The 22,939-nt window shown below is 41.6% G+C and overlaps 3 protein-coding genes across 7 annotated transcripts in view; 2 read left to right on the plus strand and 1 right to left on the minus strand.

Moving 5' to 3' along the window:
* The window catches only part of SIRT5 (sirtuin 5), a 30,674-nt gene extending 14,055 nt beyond the window's left edge, over positions 1 to 16,619 (plus strand). For 4 of the 5 annotated variants that reach the window (XM_061195736.1, XM_061195739.1, XM_061195738.1 and 1 more), the window contains 5 exons: positions 757 to 844; positions 1,655 to 1,708; positions 3,134 to 3,257; positions 4,969 to 5,084; positions 13,741 to 14,205. In XM_061195736.1, the coding sequence (XP_061051719.1) occupies positions 757 to 844; positions 1,655 to 1,708; positions 3,134 to 3,257; positions 4,969 to 5,084; positions 13,741 to 13,816 (458 nt within the window). In that variant the 3' untranslated portion in view covers positions 13,817 to 14,205. Of the gene's footprint in view, positions 1 to 756; positions 845 to 1,654; positions 1,709 to 3,133; positions 3,258 to 4,968; positions 5,085 to 13,740; positions 14,206 to 15,369; positions 15,432 to 16,231 lie in introns of those variants that run through there. The other variant, XM_061195740.1, reaches the window with a different exon arrangement.
* A 111-nt stretch (positions 16,620 to 16,730) lies between these two features.
* NOL7 (nucleolar protein 7) lies at positions 16,731 to 21,602 on the plus strand. Its single transcript, XM_061195741.1, has 8 exons — positions 16,731 to 17,049; positions 17,137 to 17,197; positions 17,794 to 17,852; positions 19,175 to 19,206; positions 19,448 to 19,535; positions 19,853 to 19,974; positions 20,053 to 20,130; positions 20,632 to 21,602. The coding sequence occupies exons 1-8, from the start codon at positions 16,787 to 16,789 to the stop codon at positions 20,706 to 20,708; spliced, it is 780 nt and encodes a 259-aa protein (XP_061051724.1). The 5' UTR covers positions 16,731 to 16,786; the 3' UTR covers positions 20,709 to 21,602.
* Positions 21,603 to 21,668: 66 nt separating this feature from the next.
* RANBP9 (RAN binding protein 9) overlaps positions 21,669 to 22,939 on the minus strand; it is an 87,352-nt gene continuing 86,081 nt past the window's right edge. The window contains exon 14 of the mRNA XM_061195734.1: positions 21,669 to 22,542. Within this exon, the coding sequence (XP_061051717.1) occupies positions 22,412 to 22,542 (131 nt within the window). The 3' untranslated portion in view covers positions 21,669 to 22,411. The remainder of the gene's footprint in view (positions 22,543 to 22,939) is intronic.

A 22,939-nucleotide genomic window follows, 5' to 3' on the forward strand; every position in this document is an offset into this window, starting at 1 on the left:
TTGGATCGCATACCTCCCTTTTGACCAAACACTACTGCTAGAAGGATAGGCTGCTACGATTGGACCAGTCTGGAACTCGTGCCCTAGCTTGTATCTGGGGATGTGACTGACAGCTCTGTCAGCTTGGCATGGGATAGAGGAGAGGTGGCTCCCCAAAGAAGGGATCCTGGACAGAATGGAACAGTGTGTGTCCACTGCAGTGCGACGTGCTCAAACTGGGCATGGGGTGACTAGTTAGTGAATGGAGATCACCTTTTATTGGTTAAGGTCAATAAGTCATTGCTAGTTTTAACAGTTATTTTCTTCGTTTGTTAGTTGATTATTTATTGAGCTGCTTTTGTAGAAAAGATTCAAGCTTTATTAAGTCAAAATTAAGATTCTGTAAAACACATCCCAAGCTACTGAGCCTTTATTAGTCATATACTTAGTAAATCCTGCCCTTAGGTTTAGATTGGCTTCTTCTACCCAATTGACTACTTCAGTTCCACCTGAACATGAGGGTAATCAGAGAGCTCCTTAGTCATGCAGTAAGTTATTTCATCTGCCTCTCTCTCCTACAGATTATGCAGTCCAGGAGGGCAGATGTTCTGGCTTGTTCAATAGTACTGCATGCCTTTATGTTTCCTGTGATACCTGGGGTAGGCCCATTTGTTAAAACGATGTATAAAAACTAAATTATTTCGTACCCTTTTAGACGTGGAGACAATTGCTCCTGATTATAATAAATTCCAGTCTTGTTTAACTTTTGTTTTTCAGGTAGCTTATTTAAAACTCGATGTACCTCTTGTGGAGTTGTGGCTGAGAATTACAAGAGTCCAATTTGTCCAGCTTTATCAGGAAAAGGGTAATTATACTGCACTACAGAATAGATGTATGTCGTTTTGTCTAAGTTGAATATAAATGTGAAGAAATTGAACATTCATCTAAGATTCCCATGGATATTTATGAGAAATAAAACTGCGTACAGTACAGCTATATGATGAAGTATTTTGCTCACAATTTACAATGCTAAGTGAAAACAGCAGAATCTAATTCTATACAGTATGATCCCAACTTTGTGAGCACACACACACACACACACACACACACACACAGACAAACACACCATGTTGATGTATCTTTATATAGATAAAAGTCCAGAAGAAAATACAACAAAATATTAGCAGGAGTGGTAGGATTATGGGCAATTTTGATTTCTTCTTTATATCTTTCTGAATTTTCCAACATTTCTATGATGAACATTTACTATTATTATAATTAGGGCAAAAAATTAAGAGTAGACTCAGAATATTGAGAAAAATTCTACCTGGCTATTTTAAATCAGTATAAATTATACACATAACTTATTAACATAATGTCATTGCAGATGATTCCAACTAGGATGACATATACCATGCAAATCATGAAACTCTCCTTAGCACAACAGCTACTCCACCCGCCCCCCACATACAAATTCCCTCTCCTGAGGTAGAACCAGTGGTAATCAATTGTTTGGTGTCCATCTTCCTGGTACCCTTCGAAGTCAGTGTGTATTCATTAGGAGTTTTGTACCATATACTGCCAGGCAAAGAGACAGTCTTATTGGGTTATCTTATTTCATTGTTCTTCGATTACACCAGTGACGTTCTTTCTTTTCTGATATTATTTACTTCAGGGCTCCAGAACCTGAAACTCAAGATGCCAGAATCCCAGTGGAGAAACTTCCCCGGTGGGTAAAAATCTTTGATCTGTATTTGGTGTTCCAGATTGCAAAAAAAAGAAAATTAAGAGTCAAAATCTAAGTTCATTTGGTGAGATGCCTCTTAAATGTGCAAATGCCGAAACCAGCCCTGATCTATGAGGCCAAGGGCGAAAGGACAAAAGGTGAACCAAGCCAGGCTTAAGAGAAGTGCTTCTGTCCCGTCCCTTTCTCCTCTGTGTTATGGCGGGATCATTTCAGGTCTGGAAAGTTTCAGCAGCTGTTATGTTGTAGACGCTTACCAGTGTATATGAAGCATAGAGGCTGGCATCCCGGAAGTAACTGGTCAATAAGCCTCAGCGGCTATCCTCTCCATCCTCCTCATCGTCATCAGAGTTACTAATCCAGGGTTATGGAGGCAGAAAGAGGTCTTGCAAAGGTGAAGTTGTAGGACCAAATAGAATTTTTGTAGATTAACAACAACAAAAAACTTTTATGTCAGTTTTTCAAAACTAGACATTAAAATAGCGCTTCCAAAAGTGTTTCTGAGAGCACTAGATCCATGTGATGTTATAGGCATTACTTGAAAAAAAGATGTCATGTGCTCAAATAAATATGGAAACACTAGATTGAACAAAGTTAAAGTATGTTTCCTTTACTGCAGGACTAATCAGAGCACTGAATATGTGAAAGCACATTGTTACTCTCTAGAAAGCGATTATGTCAGTATTTCCCTGGTTGACTTAACCTTTTTTATTTTTCTTAGTAAGGGTTTCCATTACTAAATTCAAAGTTTCGCTCTAAAAGAATAAGTTTTCATTACTAAATTCCAAAGTTGTGATCTGAAAGTTTTGATCTAAAAGAATCTTGGGTAGGAGATTAATATGATGAAAATGGTGTTTGAGGGAGATTATTTTAGGAGGTAATTATAAGATGACCTGGGGTAGTAGCGAGTGAAAGATGAGAGATTTTTAGGAATTGACGCTGGAGAACTTGGCTAGAGACAGGGCAAGAGAGAGGTGAATCTGAGAGAAGAAAGGAGGTGGTCACTGATGAAATTAGCAAGCAGTTGACGTGTTAGAGGCAAACCTCAGCCCAGTACATTCCTCCTGGGCCTGGCTGACCGTGAGCACGACCGTGCCCATGACTGTGAGGAAGCAACTGGGAAAGAGACAGCTGTTTAGAAAGAGAACATCGAGGCTGGCTGAAACGCATTCCACCAGCACGTCAACCCAGTGCATCCAGACAAAATAGAAACTTTATAAGGGCAGGTAAAACTACACCTTCAGGACAAGCTCATGTGGACTGGAGGGAAGGGATGGGGGGTAGGAAGGCTCAGAGTGACCCACCTGGACAGACGGGACCTGGTGCAGCTCCTGGCTGTCCCCCGATGCACTTGGGCAGGCCTTCCTGAGAGCAGGTCTCGGGGTTGGCTTAAGGATGACACTCTTCTAGGTGTGAAGAGGCAGCATGTGGGGGCCTGCTGCGACCTCACGTGGTGTGGTTTGGAGAAAACCTGGACCCTGCCATCCTGGAGGAGGTTGACAGGGAGCTGGCCCTCTGTGACTTGTGTCTAGTGGTAGGTCATGCCCTTCCCTGATCCTCGGGATGCTCTGAAACACCAGGCGGGGGGCTGGGGGTGGGTGTTGCTTCCCCCCTCCCTCCCCCTCCTTTCCTTCCTCCCTCTTCCCCCCCTTGTCCCTCCCTCCCCCCCTTTTCCCTCCTCCCTCTTCCCCCCCTTCTCCCTCTCTCCCCCTCCTCCCTCCCTTCCTTCCTTTTCTTAACGGTGTGTTGAGAGTCTGGGGGTGCCCTACAGAAAAACTAAGAAACAGTGAATAAGATACGTTCTCGAAATATGAAACTATGGACGACCATGTCTTGGGCTTCTCAAAGCCTTTCCGCCCTGGAAGAGAAATAATGAAAAGAGCATGTTATTGGTTCTGATTTTGAAAGTAACACATGCTCGTTATTAAATTTGAGAAAATACAAAAAAGTATAAAATTATAAAGAAGAAATTAGAGATCACCAGTAATTCCACCATCCAAAAATAGTCACTGTTAGCATTTTGGTGTGATCTCTTCCAGACCAGAGGGGAGCAAACTATGACAATGTACATTATCTTGTGAACAAAGTTGTATTGGAGCACAGCCATACCCTTTCTTCTGTGTATTGCCTATGGCTGCTGTCACCCTATAATAGCAGAGTTGAGTATTTGTGACAGAGACTGCATGGCCTGCAAAGCCTAAAAAATTTACTATCTGGCCCTCTACACAAAGTTTACCCACCCTGGTCTAGACCTTTTCTTATGCAGATGTAGACATATTCACATTCAAAAGTGGGTTCATACTATGTGTGCTGCTTGGAAGCTGCTTTACTCACGTAGCAGTTCACTTAGCCTATTTCATGTCAGTACGTCCAAATCCACATCGTCTTTTAACTGGCTGCGTGGTGTTCCGTTGTATGGACATAAAAGGACATAGTTAACCAATCCTCCACTGTTGGACACTTAGGCTGTTTCAGATTTTGATATTTTAAACAGTGCTGTGATGAACGTCCTTAGATGTAACTCTTAGCATGCTCTTCAAGTTATTTCCTGAGGGCAGATTTCCTAGAAGTGGAATTAATGGGACAAAGGGCATGCACATTTCAGATTCTCCTAACGCATCTCTAAAAGCAGAAGCGGCCTCTCGTGGGTGCGTGTTCATTCAGCTGGTATTTCTTGAGCGCATCCCACTGTTGAATCTGGTATCAATGTGCTTGATAGACGGTTAAGCAAGGAAAGCTGGCTCGTAAAACTTGGTCTGGTCTCCCTGCTCTTGTAAAGAATGTTTATAAATATATATTCGTAGAGAAAAACCTGAAAGAATATACATCAAAATGTGAACAGTGATAATCTTGGTAGAAGTAGGGTTAGGAATGACATGTATGTGTTTTCTCTTTGAATATTCTAACTTAAAAGGAACATGGATTATTTGCACCTCTTCAAAGAGCAGAAGGAAAACTAAAACTAACCCCCTTTGGGTGACGATCGAGGCATTTCTTTGCCATTCTCTCCACGTGCGCAGCTCTTCTCTTCGTAGCGCGTGTCCTTCCCGAATTCTAGGGATCAGACAGAGGGGTGCCTCCTGCCTCCCTGTTTGTCCCTCAGACGCTCTCCATTTATACCATCCAGCTTAGCTGTCCTCACACCTGCCACCACAAACTGGCCCAAGTTTCTGATAGGTTTTCTGAAAAGATGTTTCTTCTCCATAGTGTGGTCATTTGTCCGTTTCCGTTTGTTTGCTCTGTAGGTGGGAACTTCCTCGGTGGTCTACCCCGCCGCCACATTTGCCCCCCAGGTGTCTGCCCGGGGGGTACCGGTGGCCGAATTTAACATGGAAGCCACCCCGGCAGCGAACGGATTCAGGTACCGGGACTACCAAGGCGGGAATGCAGGCTGTTGAGCGGGTTTGGACGTGGTCATCCAAGCAGGTTTTACCTACTGTTCTAATTTAAAAACACCGAGTTTGTGTTTTCTTATTTGGCCTATAGTTGCTTTGATGGAAGAAAACGAAGTATCAAACCTAGATGAAGGTAGCTGTGTCTTTTTACGGGAAGGTTGCCATAGGGCTTTTGTTTTTCACATTTTGAAAGTTCTTCCTTGATTCTTTAGACTTGACTTTTATTTGTATTTTTAAGCTAGATTTAGCAATGGCATTTAGAGGTAGGTCAGCCGAAGACTCAGCACGTAAGCCCAGGAGATACCCATGCAGAACTCCTTCACCCACTGTTCTCACCGTGGGGCCCCCTGGGTGAATTCCTCTTTGGTCTTACTGTCAAGAATATTTGTACTTGTGGCCATATTATCATACTGATCCTGTTTCCCAAATTTGTGTGGAAAGTGTAGATTATCGCAGTATTCATTTGTAGTCTCATTCTAGGTTCCATTTTATGTCTTCACCTTTGTTTTGCTTTTTTTCACCCCTGCTTTTCTCTCTTCATTTTTAATGTAGTTTATATATTCTTGTCAGTCTGTTTAATTCCTTTCCAGAATGAGGTAGACTATAAACTAACAAATAAATATGAATAAATAAAAGAAAACTTCACTGAAGCTTCTTGTCATTACTTTAGTCAGTGGTTTTTACCTCAGATTTTAAAAATCTGATGATGACCCAGGAGATTCTGGTGTAATTGGTGTGAGGTGTAGCCTGAGCCCCATGACTTTTATAAGCTTTCTAGGTGATTCTAATGTGCAGCCAGGATGAGAACCAATGCTCTTTTTCATTGGGATAAAATTGTGTCACAGACAGTGTGGAAACACTTAAATATAATCCTCTTCAGGTGAGTGAGCTGGCTTTCTTCCTAGACTTCTCCAGGTCTTTTTAATCAGCTACAGCCTATGTGCTTAGACCATAGTTCTTCATTTGTGTATAAGTGGTGGGAACTAGGAAGGCACCTTTTAAAACATTGCCTTCTATGTGAAACTTATACTCTGAAAATGACAGAATGCTGCTGGAAGAAATACAGAAGACCTAAGTATATGGAAGGACACAGCTGAAGAGAGTCCAGAAAATAAACCTCATGTTTATAGTCAACTGATTTTTGAAAAGAGTATGAAAACAAATCAGTAAGGGAAAGAATAATCTTCTTAACAAATGGCGCTGGAACAACTGAATAGCCACCTGCAAAAGAATGAAATTGGACCCCTTAATTACACCATAAACAAAAGTGGATCATAGACCTAAATGTAAGAGCTAAAACTATAAATTTCTTAAAAGAAAATATAGGAGTAAATCTTTGTGACCTTAAGTTAGTCAAAGCCTCCTCGATATGACATCAAAAGCACAAGTAGCATAAGAAAAATGGATAAATTGAACTTCATCAAAGTTAAAGCTTCTGTGCTTCAATGGACACCACCACTAAAAGGAAAAAGACAATCCACAGAATGGGAGAAAATATTGGCAAGTCTAATATTTTAAAGGAACTGGTATCCAGAATATATAAAGAACTCAAAACTCAATAATGAAAAGACAAATAACCCTATTAAAAAGTGGGCCAAAGATTTGAGTAGACACTTCTCCAAATATATATACATGGTCAATAAGCACATTGGAAAGATGCTGAGCATCATTAATCATTAGGGAAATGCAAACGAAAACCACAGCCAGATACCACTTAACCACTAGCTTGGCTATAATTTTAAAAATGGAGAATCACAAGTGTTGGTGAAGAAACTGGACCCCTCATACACCGCTGGTGGGAATGTAAAATGATTCAGCTGCTTTGGAAAACAGTATGGTGGTTCCTCAAAAGATTACATACACAGTTAACATATAACCCAGCAATTCTACTCCTAGGTATGTAGTCAAGAGAAATGAAAACATATGTCTACACGAAAATGTGTACATGAATGTTTATAGTAGCATTGATCATAATAAAAAATGGAAACAACCCACATGTCCTTTAAGTGATGAATGGATAAACAAAACTTGTTATCTATACGATGGAACGTTATTCAGCCATAAAAAGAATGAAGTACTGATACATGCTACAACATGGATGACGCTTGAAAACATTATATTTAGGGAAAGAAGCCAGGCACACAAGATCAAGTATTGTATGATTCTGTTTTGTACGAAATACCCGGAATAGGCAAATCAACAGAGATGGAAGGTAAGATTAGTGGTTGTCTAGGGTTGGGGTAGGGAGGAATGGGGAGTAACTAACCGCTAATGGGTACAGGTTTACTTTGGGATGATGAAAATGTTCTAAAGTTGCTTGTGGTGATGGTTGTACAGTTCTGTGAATATACAAAAAAAACCTGTTAAATTATACCTTTTAAATGAGTGGATTGTATGTGAATTATATCTCAATAAAGTTGTTCTATTAAAAAAGTTATTGTCTTCTAACTTATCCACTAAAATATTGATACATTGTGGCACTTAACGTGTAGCACCTGGGCTACTTAGCATCATCAAAAGTAACATCACAGCCAGGTAACCCAAGCCTCTTGTCTGCTTGAAAGAGCATCAGAACGCTCCCATGTGGGGACAGGGTAAGTTTTCTGAAGCAGGAAATGCGGTTCATCCCCAAATTCTATTTTTCTTCTAATGTGGCTTATTTTCAGTCATTTGATCTCCAGCTCATCTCTAATAAGTGTACAGAAAAGTACACATCATTGTAGAAAAGTAAAATGCAGATAGGGAAAAAGAAGAAAATAAAACTCGAGTGTTTCCACAGCCCAAGATAAGAGTTGGCCTCTGCCTTTCACTCTCAGGACTGACCAGCAAGGACTGGGCATCCATCGTGTTAGTCTTCACGTGAAAGGAAATGGAACTTGGCGGTTTTCCATGCAAGTTAAGAAGAGATTCTTGGCATGTACTAATGATATCACTTCATAAGTTGGGCCTCCTAAAGCCGCAGACCTGCTTCAGCTGCTACTCTTCTTCAACCAGAATTCTTCAGCTTCACGTCCTGAAAACCTGCCGTGTCTCTGTTTAGACAAACAGGCTACTTGCTAGTCAGAGACTTTGATCGGATTTGGACAGCACCGACTGCAAGAACCATGAGAACAGATGCTTGTGGGCTTCTTTGGGAGCCGAGACTCTCTGTACCAATAAATCTGGGAATTTTCCCAGATGAGTATAACTGACCAGTGAAGCCAGCGATGCTTTTATCTAGGCGTCATCAAAGCTGACATTTAGAAGAGACATGGGTGATCATCCTCTCATCCTACTCAGTTTTTCAAATGGGGAACCAAGCCCAGAGTGATTAAGAGGCTTGTTTAAACATGCGGCTCAACAAAGGCAGAAATTTCTCACATCTCATGTGTAACAGATGTTGGCTGAACTTCAGTTAGGTCAAGGGGTCAGCAAACTGCTGCCTGTAGGCCAAATGCACCCACCATGTTGTTTGTAAATAAAGTTTTATTGGAACCCAGCCACTGCCACATGTTCCTGTATTGCCTGTGGCTGCTTTTGGACTTAAACAACGGAAGTGAGGAGTTGCAGCAGAGACTGTCTGGCCTGCAAAGATGAAAATATTTACTCTCTGGCTCTTTACAGAAAGCGAATTGCCAACCCCTGCTCTATGTTAACAAGAAAAATGAAAATTGGAATGATATCTCCTTTTAACCTGATTTCCTTCGTTATCTAAATAGGTAGTGGGAATGCTGCCTCTGTTTTAAACTTGCATCTCACAAGACTCCTTCGACCTTGTACAAGTTGTTTGGATTCTTTGCCCCAATTCTCATTTAGAGACTAAGTCGTGTAGAATTTACCTCCCACTGAAATGTATTAATATTTTCAAGGTGTTAATTAGTTCCAGTTTTGTTTTTTTTTCCCCTGTCCCAGATGGTTGTCTTAGATGATTTCTGAAAAACCATTACACTAGGCATTTTCAGATTTAGGCTTCAAGGTTTCGGCTGTTACTCAGTTCCAGAGGTCCTTGGCAAGTAAGGGTCTGCGTGCATTTGTTGAGGCAGAAATGGGATTTGTGTTCCCGAGAGACACTGGTGTGCAGGGCTTTCCAAGCACCCTGGGCCCTCCACGCCCTGTGACCACCTGTTACTCATCTTTGCATTTCTCTAAACTTTGGAATTTAGTCAAAGCCCATAAATGTTTATTTAGTACCTACTATGTACTAGGCACTGCTCTGGGTGCTTAGGATAGGATATATTAGTAAACAATATACAAACCCTACCATGTGAAGATGGCATTCTAGTGGTGGAAGCTAATAGTACACAATAAGGATAATAAATGTGCAAATTCTGTGGCCTATGAGAAGTGGGGATTAGGCTGTGGGAAAAGCAAAGGTAGAGTTGGGCGGAACAGGTGGGTCGCAGGATTCAGTGGGCAGTTGGGGGGAGCCTCACTGAGAAGAGATCTGAGCAGACTTGGAGGAGGGGAAGGAGTTAGCTAAAGAGATACGTGGGCTAAGAGCTTTCCAGATGCCGGGACCACCTGGAGCAAAGGCCCCAAGGGGAAAGCGAGCCTGGGAGGTTTGAGGGACAGCAGGGAGGCCAGCATGGTTGGAGAGGAAGGAGCGGGGAGGAGCTCCAGGAGAGGTAGAGGGGTCAGTACGGTGAGGAAGTGACCTGTGCTGGGGAAGTGCCCCCAGAGGAAGCTCACTGCAGGTGGAGTTTAGAAGTCTCAGGAATTCTTAGCTAGAAGATGGTTTTATAGCTTGTCTTATTTATGTATTTACTCCTCAAGAGTATAAAGAGGTTAGTTCTTTTAATTTACAGTTGATCACATTTGATAGGGAAGGCCAGTGCTCTCCCAGGCTGGATTATCAGGGTAGGGGGTAGGTGCCCTGTTAGTCCATGCAAAGGGGCCCTGTGGTCTGTTAACCAAAGTCATTTAAAGCAAGAATATAATAAAAAAAAAAGGACACATAAGTATTTCATTTTCATTTAAAGCATAAATGTGCATTCATTTGCCTTTTTTTTTCTGACAGAGCCAAAGGCCTTTTCTTTGAGTAGGAATCTACTGATTGGAGCTCACCTTTCTTGCATAAATCATATGCATAATCCTCCTGGTGTTCCTCAAATTTCCCTGAAGAGAAAAATCACCTGAGCCTTTATTTTATAAAACAAAACATATAACCAAGAAAATCAGATCCCAAGGCCCCAGTCTGGACTTCCTGAGTCAGAATATCCAGGGCAAGAGGGCAGTTTATTTGTATATTTAACAAGTGACCTAGGTGATTCTTATCATCAGGAAATCTTGGAAAACACTGGAATACAACTCCTGGTTTAGCTATTTTTCTGTTTGTTTGTGTTTTTTGGGGGCCACGCTGCGAGGCTTGCAGGAACTTAATTCCCCAACCAGGGGTTGAACCCATGCCCTCGGCAGTGAAAGCACAGAGTCCTAACCACTGGATCACCAGGGAATTCCCTGTTTTTTCTTTTTTTAAGTGGAGAAAGAACATACAAAAAAAAACTTGTGAAGCAATCCGCCTCATCTTTTCCACCTACGTCTAATTTGACAGAATTATTTTTAATAACTTGTTATGTCTTTCCAAAGTCTTTCCTAGAAATAACCCTCTTTTAATAGCTATATTTTTGCATTAATTAAATTTTTAATTAAATTGGATCATTACATTAACCAATAAAAGTGGCATGAACATAGCTTCACTGGGCGAAGCACAGTGGTCTTGGTTATCCTACAATGGGAGGGATGAGGGGAAAGGCACCGGGCTGCTAGAACAGGGGTCTTCAAACACCTTTGTTCTTGTACCCCGTTTACATTTTTAAACTTGACATCTAAAATTCATCAAAATCATTGAAAAAGATGTGATTCCGAATTACTGGAAATTGATGACTGATTAAAAAAAAAAAAAAAGAATTAAGTAAAAAAATAAAAAATAAAACTGCCATTGTCCTAAACTGCCATTTAAATGTATCCAGTCAAATCCAAATGTCACAACTACTTGATACCCACATCATCCATTTACAGAATAAATATACAAGCCCTTTTTAACAATGAGAACCTTCACAGTTTTTCTTTTTCTCTGTGAACTTGTATTCCCATCCTACTTCTACCATAGAAATTTATATTAATGTATTTTTATGCTTGCAAATCTTTTGTTGACTATCCTATTATATTCTGCTGTAAAATATATGAATTACTTAACTATTTTCAAGTTCTTTAAAAGTTAAAAATTGTTCCATTGAAAAATTCTTGTAGATGGAATTATCACTGCAGTAATTTATAGTACTAAGTTGTTGAAAACAACAAATGATACATTTTGATGAATAATTCCATAAAAGTAAAACTATGGGAAATGCATCTCTTAATAGATGCATGGGGCATGAGTTTTTTGAATTAGTTCGGGTATCCATGGCTGAGTATTACATATTGTTAGAAGGAGACAGAGTTCATGTTGTTGTAGCCCAGTCGGCCTGGGGTCACAGGAAACAAACCTGTATTCTGAGAAGATCAGGTTTCCTGACCCACTGCAGTGAGCGAGACCCCAGAGGAGCCGTGGGGCATGTCCCCAAACAAAGGAAAAGATGGAGTTATTATAGGATTTGGAAGGAGGGTTGAGTTTAGGTGAAGTTTAAATGAAGCAGTATTTGATAGACTCAGCAACTAGCAGGGCTGTGGGTGTGGAGAGGGGTCAGATCTGCTGTGGCTGCAAAGTGGCCGCAAGGTCCTGTTTCCTTGAAGGTAGATGTGGAACCCTGGTCCCAGACACCCCTTACCTGGAGCTCTGCACCTGGGTTGGAAGTAAGGCTGCTTCTCGGAGGCAAAGTGGCTTAGGTCCTCCAGACACAGAGGATATTTCATTCTTTACTGCCGTCATACTGGTAGTGTATGATTTTAGAGGACAGAATTCCTACTCAGTGAGTAACAAAGCAGTGGTCGCTCAAAGAAGGGAGTTGTTATGATATTGTGCAGCTTGTCCTGGGGGAAAAAAAATTGTGTGTCTTACTAGCTTTGCAGCTGGCTGTATCTGTGTCTCTAATTCCAGTCTGAGGGATGGCAGGGCAGATTTTTACTGGCCGAGCTAAATTTTACCTTTTCAATGTCCAATGTCAATTGTAATTCTTTGTTTTTGCTTTTTTTAAAAAATATTTATTTATTTGGTTGCACCGGGCCTTAGTTGCAGCAGGTGGGCTCCTTAGTTGTGGCACGTGGGCTCCTTAGTTGTGGCAGGCGGGCTCCTTAGTTGCAGCTTGTGGGCTCCTTAGTTGCAGCATGCACGTGGGATTTAGTTCCCTGATGAGGGATCGAACCTAGGCCCCATGAATTGGGAGCGCAGAGTCTTATCCACTGCGCCACCAGGGAAGTCCCAGTTTTTGCTTTTTATAGATGAAAGTACTGAGAAACCTGGGCCACATAAACCCTGGGCGTGAAAGGAATTTCATTATAGCATCGCCACTCAGATTTTGGACCTCCTTCCAAGTTATATGCTGAAATACCCATAGTAATCTTGAATCACGTGTAGTGATCTGTTCATTGACAATTCTATAAGACCCTCTTTCAATTTTACTGAAAGCAAGAATGAAACGGCCCTGCTTGCATGTGTTACCCGGTCTTTAGAAACCGTTTGTTTTCTCAGATCCACACCGATATTTCAGACATCCCTTTCTTTTCACGTTCTGGGATAAGGCGCCATTGTAAGATTTGGGATGGGTGAGGTGAGGTGCAGCTTGCTTTGGTAAACATGGAGGAGGGTGAATGTGGAAAGGGGCACTAGGAAGAACATGTAGAAGTTGAGGCTCTCCGTGCCTGGCTGTGCTTCCCGGAAAGTCCTCAAGGGACTGTGCTGGGCGGAGCTTTCTAGTGGCCAGTGTCCCACACGCTGCCAGTGGTAGAAGGATCAGAGAGGCCATTTGGTCAGGGATGTCTGTTCGTGGCACAGAGAACAGACTATTCAAGGGCTAAGGCATTCATGATTTGTGTTGTATCAAGAATAAATAATATGACCAAATGCTTTTTTCATTTTTAATTGTGCTCAGTTGATTTTCTTATTAACAATACACTAGAATTAGCTGGGTATTTTTCCCCCCTGTCCTAAATGTTTTCCCTTGAAGGAAGCAGAAGTCGTTGGTTTTTCTTCTTTTCTCTGCCTCCTCTTTCCTTGATCTTTCTCTTTTTCCTACTTTCTGACTACAAGTCAGGGCTAGTCGCGAATTCCAGTGGATGGCTTGAGAGGCCTGTTGACTCAGTTAAAATCCTTATGGTCCGCATGGTGCATGAGGTTCTTTTTCTCTTGTCCTTATTACCTGTGAGTAAGATTTTGTAAAACCTACAATATGTCATTTATGAGTTTGGCAAAGCAGTCACAAAATACAACCATGTCTCCCCTTCTTCCTTAAAAGAAAATCCTTATTTATAGCACCTAAATTCTAGGCAATTGCTTTCCCAAATTCCCTTGGTGACGGGGCCAACCCATAGTGAAGTGTCTGCATTTGGAGTTTTCAGAAACTAGATGAAAGAACTGGGCACAAAAACGCATAAGACCGCATTTGTGAGAATGTGAATTTTACTCTGGTTGTAGCTAAGAAAGTTGACTTGCTGAAGCAGAATGTTTATTTTGCTCCTAACTCTGCTGTGTTCATCCTTCTATTTCAGGTTTCATTTCCAGGGGCCATGTGGGACGATGCTTCCTGAAGCCCTTGCGCCTCATGAAACTGAAACTGTTTCTTAATTGCCCTGAGGAAGGAAGAAATCACAGCGCATCTAAGTACCAGGCCACCAACAGGAGAAACAGTCTTGTGGATGGTAAGCTGAATACTGAAAGGTCTGAATGTATCTTCTGGAATCCAAACTGCTGATAAGTGATGGGACTTAGAAGAAATAGTAGTAAACGTGTTTAGAAGGAGAAGTCACAGAACTTCTCAAGTCAATTCATGTTATTTGGTTTGAACCTAAACATAAGATACCTCTGATGTGTTTGGTTGGTTACTGGGAAGGAAACAACTTTGTGATTAGATTGTCTAAAAAAAGTAATTATTTTTGCTATTTGGGTAGAGGGGTAAAAGCCTGGTATTTCTGATTTTTGTGCAAGGTTTGGTGGAAAATAAAATCCCTTTCTACAGCAGGTAATTGACTGTATAAAGATGTTACCCCAAGAGATATCTTTGTTGGGGACTTTTTCTTGTCAATGTTTATCTTGTTTGGCTGCCTAACCTCAGTTCCAGGGGGATAGCTTACAACAAGAATTCAGGCAAGGAAGGAAGAGAAAACTAGCAATAAGGTAGAAAATCAGGATGAGAAAAAAGAATAATGCAAATATATGGACTCCAAGGATAAACACAGCTGCCTAAAATTTAGCACTGGCCTTCCGAGCAGCCAAGGAGGAAAGGGAGAGGTGATGGTTGGTCGTTCCTCAATATTATAAACACAGAAGGACATTTCTCACTATCGTAAACACACGCTTCCCCCGACGCTGAATTTTGAAGGGAGTTTTTCCCGTGGGACTTGAAAGTTTTAGGCTCATAGTACTTGTGCGTAAAGTAGGAAGAATACAGCCCTCTTCTCAAGTCCCACCACCTAATGCAGCACCCAGGGATGCCTGCTGCCGGCAAGGCAAGCATCAGAGGCCTGACGGAGGAGCGGCCTTCAGTAAACAGCGCGTGAAGGTCGTACATAACTAGCTCCCTTGGATCAGGTGGGCTCCCTGGGTGATTATGCAGCTGGGCCACATCATCCCAACCCTTACAAAATTGCATTTAATATTACACCCTTGGCGTTTGTAGAAGTAGATGACAAGACACTGTGACATAAAACTTTGTACTGCATTTGCAAGTCATGCCTTTTAATAAATCCCAAGTGTCCTTTGCATGGGCAAGAGGGGTGCCCATAACCCACAGGGAGTCTGAAGGATCAGCCAGGCACCCTGAGGGCTCCTGTCATATACTTTTACATGGGTGGGTCAAAGCATGCACACTGAGGGGACTTGTAATACTTATAATGCAGTGTTTGTACATAAAATACCATCATTCACTTCTAGTAGGTTTGTTGTAGGGCTTCTCAAAAGTGCACTCTATACAATTCCCTAGTGTTAGCAGTGATGGAAGTCAGAACACTGTTTCAGGGAGTTGGACTATATTTTTAATTTTTAATTTCTATCTGACCAAGATCCAGATATTTCAGAGCTGTTCTTTGCAACTCCCTTCCAACTAGGTTGTTGGTACCAGTAGCTGTTTTTGTTTCTGTTTTGTCATTTTTGTTCATGTTTTGGTCTTGTTTTTAAACTAGGAATTGCTTCCAAATCAGAGAAGAGGAAAAGCGAATTGAAAATACTCCAAAATTTATGTGAGGTAGGATTATTCAATTCAGTTTAATATTTACTGAACATCTACCATATGATAGACATTAGAAATACAGTGCTTAGAGAGCGATGGACCATCCCTCAAGGAGTTCACAAAGACTGGGTTGGGACAATTGTCATATAAACTGTTAAAACAGCGTGGAAGCTATAGTTACAGAAATTTGTTCAAGATTCAGAGAATGCAATTAGAGATGAGCAGAGTGGGGATGGGGTCGATTTTAAGGTGCTTGAAAGTCTTTAAGAAGAAGTCAGCCTGGGTGGGAGTTTTTGAAGTATAAATGGGAGTTCCAAGGGCGGGAGTGTGTATCACGAGAGCATGTCCAAATGCAAGGTAAGTATGAAATAGCTTGGTTTGTTCAGAGAAAGATGAACCATTTGCTATGGTATAATAGGTGAGAGAAGATAAACACAAAGGTCATAAAGGGCCACGTATGCTAGGAAATGAAATAAGTATACTTGGGGCGGGGGCAGGGGCATAAGTATACACAGTACGGGGGTTGCGTCACTAAGTGACGGTAGGATGGGCAGACACCGTGCAAGGTCCTGGGGTTACAGCAGGGAACCGGGGAAGGGGGTCCCCGCTCTCCGTGAGCTCACGTTCTAACGGGAGAGTCAGACAACAAGCTGTTAGGGCGAGGAGTCAGTGATGGACACAGAACAGGCAGTGGCCGAGGGCTGGTGGTCAGGGATGCCCGTGAGAGGGCGGCCGAGGTCGCCACGCACACGTTTGGTGCTGAGGATCGATTTAAGTTCGAGTCTGTCGACCTTGTTTCTCGTCGGCCACAACAGGGCTGAAAGGCATGGGGTCCTGCCGCTATAGCGCACTTCTTCCTTTTGAAACTGCACTTCTGTGGGGAGTGCGGAAAGCCGAAATCTCTTGTACAAATACTGATTAACGGGATCGACCAAGCGGATCTCGGAGCTAAAAAAAGGCGATAGGGCGACTGGGGCTTGTGGTCACCGGATGGCGTGACCTGCGAGCCCGCCTCAAGGAGCGCGAGGACCCAGCCAACCCTGCTCTCGGCATCCCCGCCAAGGAGGCAGCAGCATGTATCTTTCCTGCCTAGAAACAAGCACCACGGTCACCAGCTCTCGCAGCCGTGAGCGAGGAGGGAGCCGCGAGGCCTCCTGCGCGCAGCCTCGGCGTCGGGCGGAAGGGAAGGCCCCCCCCCCCGCAACCGCTTCCCTCAGGCCACGCCCTTCCCCGCTCTGAGCATGCGCCTCTGCATAGCTCAGTGGGGCCTGGGAACCTGCAGAGGGCGACAGAACCCGCGGCGCCTGCCTTTTACGTCACGCTCCGCTTGCGTGCTGATTCCGGGTCAGAGGTCGGGCGCAGCTTGGGTCATGGTGCAGCTCAGGCCGCGCGCGTCCCGCGCCCCGGTGTCGGCGTCGGCGATGGTGGACGAGGGCCAGCCCGCCTCGGAGGAGGAGGCGGAGCACGGCCTGTTGCTCGGGCAGCCGAGCAGCGGCGCGGCTGCCGAGCCGCTGGAGGAAGACGAGGAAGGGGACGATGAGCTTGACGACGAGGCCCCGGAGGAGCTGACTTTCGCCAGCGCCCAGGCGGAAGCGAAAGAAGAGGAGCGGCGAGTTCGCGAGACCGTGCGCAGGTTCGGAGCCCGCGGCCGGGCGGGGAGAAGCGCCCCTTTCCGTCCCGCTCGTCCCTGCCCGCACTGACTTGTCGCCTTTTCTCCTAGGGATAAAACGCTTCTGAAGGAGAAGAGGAAGCGACGCGAGGAGTTGTTCATCGAACAGAAGGTTAGAGGGGAGGGCGGCGTTTCACAGCGCGGCTCGGGGTAGAATTCAAAGTTGCTAGGATGTGGGGTAGAGGAAAGTCGCTAGTATTTTCTTCTGACTACAGTGACAAGGTGCCTCGTGCTCCTTGCTCTCCACCGATTGAAAGTGGGAGTGGGAAGAGGTGTGAACCTGACATCGTAGGGTCAGTCCCACCTCTGACGCTCAGCGGAGGTAGTTTATTTGAAACTGGGTCGCCGTGAGCATTAGGTGCTTTGTAAACTAAGGGCCGTTCCAACACAGAGGATGATTGATGTGCTCTCTGCTGTTTAGCAGAGTGGCCACAGAACTGACTCCATATGGACGCGATATTAACTGCTTCCAGTGTATGACAGTGACCTGAGGGTTCCAGTCTTCACATCTTCCAAAGAATGTGGAATAGGTTCTGAGATGCTTGGTCCCAGGCTTCCCACAGCTTAGAGATAGTGGAGGGCAGTGTTCAGCCCAATTCATTTATTTGCCTAGAGGTAGGGCTGTCCTTAAAATGGTAACTTTTAAAAGCAATCCAGGGCATATTGTCATGTGCCTCACTTCTAATTGATTTTTAAAATGTCTTTAAGAAAAGAAAACTTCTTCCAGATACTATTCTAGAGAAGTTAACTACAGCTTCACAAACTAGGTAAGTAATGGATCTCGTTTTATTACTTGCCTTACATACAGTCTTTGAATTACAAATTGGTACATTTATTTGAACTCAAATAACTGAAGAAATTGTAAAGTCTAAATTAAAAAGCTACACAGTATTTGAATTTGGTGGGACAGGTGGAGGGAAATATTCCACTTCTTTTCAGTCTTCTGTTTTTCATTATGTTTGCTGTTGTTCCCATAGGTAACTCTAGTTTCTGAGTTGCTGATCCCAGTGTGTTCATTCAATAAGTTGTGGGCCACTGTCATTGTACTAGGGGCAGGTGTGACTAGATGGTGTGAATAAAACAGTGTTTTGAAATTTATCCTTTAGTGGAGTAGCAGGCAATTATCCATAGGCTCCTAAAACTCAAGCTTGTCCCAATCTGCCACCAACCTGTCCTCCCTCCTCATCCCATTTAGATTCCCCATTTCATTTAGCAGCTTTGCCATCCACCGGATTTAAGCTCCTTTTCCTCATCTATGCCATGGAATCAATCAAACCGTACTTAATTTAGATTTCTAAATATTTGCCTTTTTTTTTTTTTCCTATTCCCCCTTGTCTCCTCTCTCACTGCTTTCAGTTCAGAAGTTTAGCCCTGCATCTTCGACTTAGGACCGTGGTTCTCAAATTTTCAGTAAAAGAACTTTTTCCAGAGAGTTACTCGGTTTCTGAATACATCACGGTGACGAAGTCCTTTTCACCTTTCAAAACCAAGTTCAAATGTCACCTGTCTTCTCTCACTCCCTCCACCCCATTGCTCCCCCCACCGTCTAGCTTTTCCAGTGTGCAAGTGCTTCTGTATAGATATCTCATTGTATTTTGCCATTTACCTTTCTCTCCGTTAGACCGCACTTCTTGAGGCTAAATTCTTGTCTCTGTCCTCGTCTGTGTCTAAATTGTTCAATTAATCCTTCAGGATCTCTCCAAATAAAGTGAGGCAGGCCTACCACCTTTCACTTTGCATTTCAAATACTGTATTATATAATTCTTAAATATTTCACTTTAACTCTGTTAACCACAACAGTCTGCTTCTTTGGAAGCCTGCTAATGTATTTTCAGATTTTAAATTCGGAGAAGATACTCCCAATGTAGTATACAGTTTGTTGATTGGGAAAACAAGTCCTTTTAAACTTGTCAGCAGTTCATTGGGGAGTGACTCTTTCTTTCTAAAGATCCTAAGTAAAAACTGAGAATGGTGGTAGTAAAAGGGGGGGAGGGGTATCTTATTTGTAAAACTAGATGAAATTCTGTAACAAGTTGAGTCATCTTTGCTCTCTGCCATCCCAGTTAGTGTTTTTCTTGTTCTTCCTTAGTGTGAAGAAATCACCGGCAAAGTTGAAAGAAGGTATGAACTATTCTAATTTAAATAACTTCTCATTAAGTGTCAACTGCATTTGCAGATATTTGCAGTCAAATGTTACTGACCCTTAGAAAGAGCATGGGAACAGGCCTGGCCAGTTTTAGCTTATTTCTTACAAATAAAAGCCACACACTGGTGTGTAGTGGGTATTTAAAGTGAACTCCAGTATGTGTTCCTGATTTATTTTTACACGAATGCTAATTAGAAATATAACTCAATTTTTTAGTTAATTTGCAAAAGAAAAATGAAGAATGTGAGAAAGGAAGTGACTCTAAGAAAGCTAAAGAAAAAGTGCAAAAAGTACAGACTGTTGGGTAAGAAGAGTCTTCTTTTTTTGTGTGTAGGATGTAAAGGTGACCTTTGGAGGAGAGTATTGGCTTAATTAGTAGCAGTTTCAGATTGGATCCTCTGTGGAAAGTTTTTGGTATTTGTATTAAAAAAAATATTTATTTGCTCTACTAAGATGTAAACATTACTTGTAAAATAGTCCTGTAATTTAGTTTTATTATCTTACCTGTGCATATACAAAATTAGGATGTGGGATTTTTTTCCCACTATTTGAGTCAACTAACAAATACTTCATTTTGAAAATAAGCACTGCCTCATTTTGACCTTTTGTATTGATTACCAGCCAGAATAAAAGCTACTTGGCTGTAAGGCTAAAAGACCAAGATTTGAGAGATTCAAGGCAAGAAGCAGCCAAAGCCTTCATACAAAATTGTTTATATGGTCCTGGAACCAACAGAACTACTGGTAATTTCTTTATGGACTATTTTTCTCCCTTTTAACTGCAAGTAAAACAAAGCAATGATAAATAATTCTCTTTCCTAGTAAACAAGTTCCTGTCTCTTGACAGCAAGAGGTTACCGGTGAAAAAGGCCGCAGCCCAGTTTTTGAATAATGCTTGGGGTAAGATTCAGCTTTATTCTCTGAATCTGATAGTTTTATATATTGAATAATGTTCTTTAAAAAAAAAAATTTATTTATTTATTTATTTGGCTGCATCAGGTCTTAGTTGACAGTGTGCAGGATCTTTAGTTGCAACATGCAGAATCTTTTTTTTTTTTTTTTTTTTAGTTGCAGCATGTAGTAGCTAGTTCCCTGACCAGGGATCGAACCCAGGCCCCCTGCATTGGGAGCACAGAGTCTTAACCACTGGACCACCAGGGAAGTCCCTGAATGATGTTCTTTTTTTAAAGAGATAGTAAATACTCATGAAGTATCGATTTTTTTCTTACAGTGGCTTCTATTACTATTTTAAAGTTGCTTCTGAAGAATAGGTCAGTGTAGTATGTATGAACATATACCTAATTTTAATATTTACACATGTATTATCTAGAAAATTTGGAATTGTTTCTTGGGAATTTTATCTCTTTATTATTCTTAACTGCACAAAACCTTCTATTCTAGGATCCCAGAAAAAACAAAATGCCAAGAGGTTTAAAAGACGTTGGATGGTCAGAAAGATGAAAACTTCTAAGAAGTAAATCAAAGCTAAATGAAGAATGAGTACTTTGTATGTATAGAACTTATAAATATTTAGTTTAGAGCATTTAATTTTTCTGAAAAAATTAATAAAAGACTTACTTAAAGGGTCATTATAAAAATCTTAAGTCTATTTGGGGTAGTACCCAGTCCCATTTCATCCATGGAGTATAATTAATTGTGCCTTATAGTCTTTGAGCATCCTGGAAGAAAATGCAGTTTAAAAGGACTTGTTTTCCTTTCTTTTTATAATCGTTTACCCATTTTATTGAACACAAGCAGTGCCCACACCAGTAGGGCTCCTCTCCTCCCTCCCCTGCAGGGTGTGTGGCAGGAAAAGTCTTCCACTACAGCTCTCCAATGCTTTAGTCTCTTGGATATTTTTGTGCTATTGATGCGACTGTCACAGAATACGAGGAAGAGTGCAGTATCTAAGTGTAGACAGATAATCTGTTCTTTTTTAAAAGGTTTAAGCCTCGGTGTACAACATACAGCCAGCAATCACCTTTGCCAAACCAAAGGATATGGTGGTTTGTTATCCTGTTGAAGAGCTTGCTTTTATGTTTTACTTGTAACCAGTTGGGAGTTTGCTTTAAGAATGGCAAGTCACACTGCCATATTCTGATTATGAAAACAAGATTCATTTCCTGCTTTCTTTCTATCATCACCCATAGTATCAGGTTTGACCCTAATCCACAGAGGCCAGTAACTCAAGGCAGTCTTAGGTTGCAGAACTCAAGATTTATAGTAGCAACCATTCATTTTAGTTGTTCTAAAACTTTATATTAATCATGAGAAGTATGCAAGTGCCTAATATATAAACTCAATTGACACTCTAGTATCTGTAGAAGTAAATTTTTAATGGCTGGTTAATTATATCACTACATTTTTATTGCAATATAGTACTCATTTAAGCACTTAAAAATGGAAGGTGTACAAAGATTAAATTAAGACACGGTAAATTGACTAAATATTTGGTTTTTATATAAATAAAGGTCATGACCACACTGTTGACATGTCATACTGTTATAATACAACAGTTAAACTTGTGAGTCTACAACAGAAGTCATCTGTAGTTAAACAGGAAACAAAGTTGAAAAAGACCATCTTAAAACAAAACTACTGGGACTTACAGGTCGGGATTGTAAGTAGCAACAAACATATTCACTCAGCTCCTGAGTATTTCAAGTTTTACAGTACACATTAAAAATGATTTCTTCCATCAACACTATAAATTCAAACTGTCAGATGTTTATGCATTTTGCAAGTTACACTGATTGAATTGCTTACATGGGAGCGGGGGTCAGAACACCTCCCAATTTGAAGTTTACATCACCCACATGCTAACACAAACACAACTTGTTCCGTTTCCTTCCCCCCTCTCTCCCCCCAACAAAGAAGGCAGGATTTTTTGGTTTCTTTTAGGTAATTGTTTTAAAGGATTTGTGATGATCAATTTGAACGTCTGAAATTCAGTAATATTTAACTCTTAGACAACTAAGAGGTTAAAGATGGAAAATAATTTCTCCTAACACTAAGTTAGAAAATCATTTGCATCATGCTGTAAACTAGGAAGCAATGTAAAGCGACAAAAACCTGTCCCCAGTACATAATTTAAAAAATCTAAATTTCAAATCAGCAGAACTGGTCTACTTCCATGTTGACTATATGCCACAATATAAGTGTGAGCTCCGTGAATGCATAGCTAATGTAGGTAGTCTTCCACTGTGGCAAAAGCACAGGATCCAATTCCTGATCGAGCCATCAGTCCTAGACACTGTGTGGCCTGTCCCATGGCTAGGGCAAGTGGAGGTTGCTTTGGCAGATTGTGGGTTTCTGAGGAAAAATGATTAAAAATGGAAATAGCAATTAGCAATACATTTTAAACAACGTCTCTCAATCAGGAAAATACTGCATTACTTACAAAATTACCAATGTCTATACTGCTCTTAACTACCTAACTAGCAAAGGTGGTTTTTAAGCAAACAATGAATGCCTTGGACATCTACTCTGACAAGGTACTGTGGTTACTGGGTATTCAAGTAATAAGAAAAATTTCTTGCAGAATTAGACTTTCAAGGTGTTAGACACTCAAAAACTTTTACTTCCACATTTACTATGATGGAAACGATGTAATTATCTAATGTGTGCAGTGGGGAGTAAGGAATATTTAGTATTTCCCTTCTATTTTTCCAAGGTCAATTGACATTGCCAAAGAAAACGGCACCAGGTT

The sequence above is a fragment of the Eubalaena glacialis genome, chromosome 7, assembly GCF_028564815.1.
Source record: "Eubalaena glacialis isolate mEubGla1 chromosome 7, mEubGla1.1.hap2.+ XY, whole genome shotgun sequence".
Taxonomy (NCBI): domain Eukaryota; kingdom Metazoa; phylum Chordata; class Mammalia; order Artiodactyla; family Balaenidae; genus Eubalaena; species Eubalaena glacialis.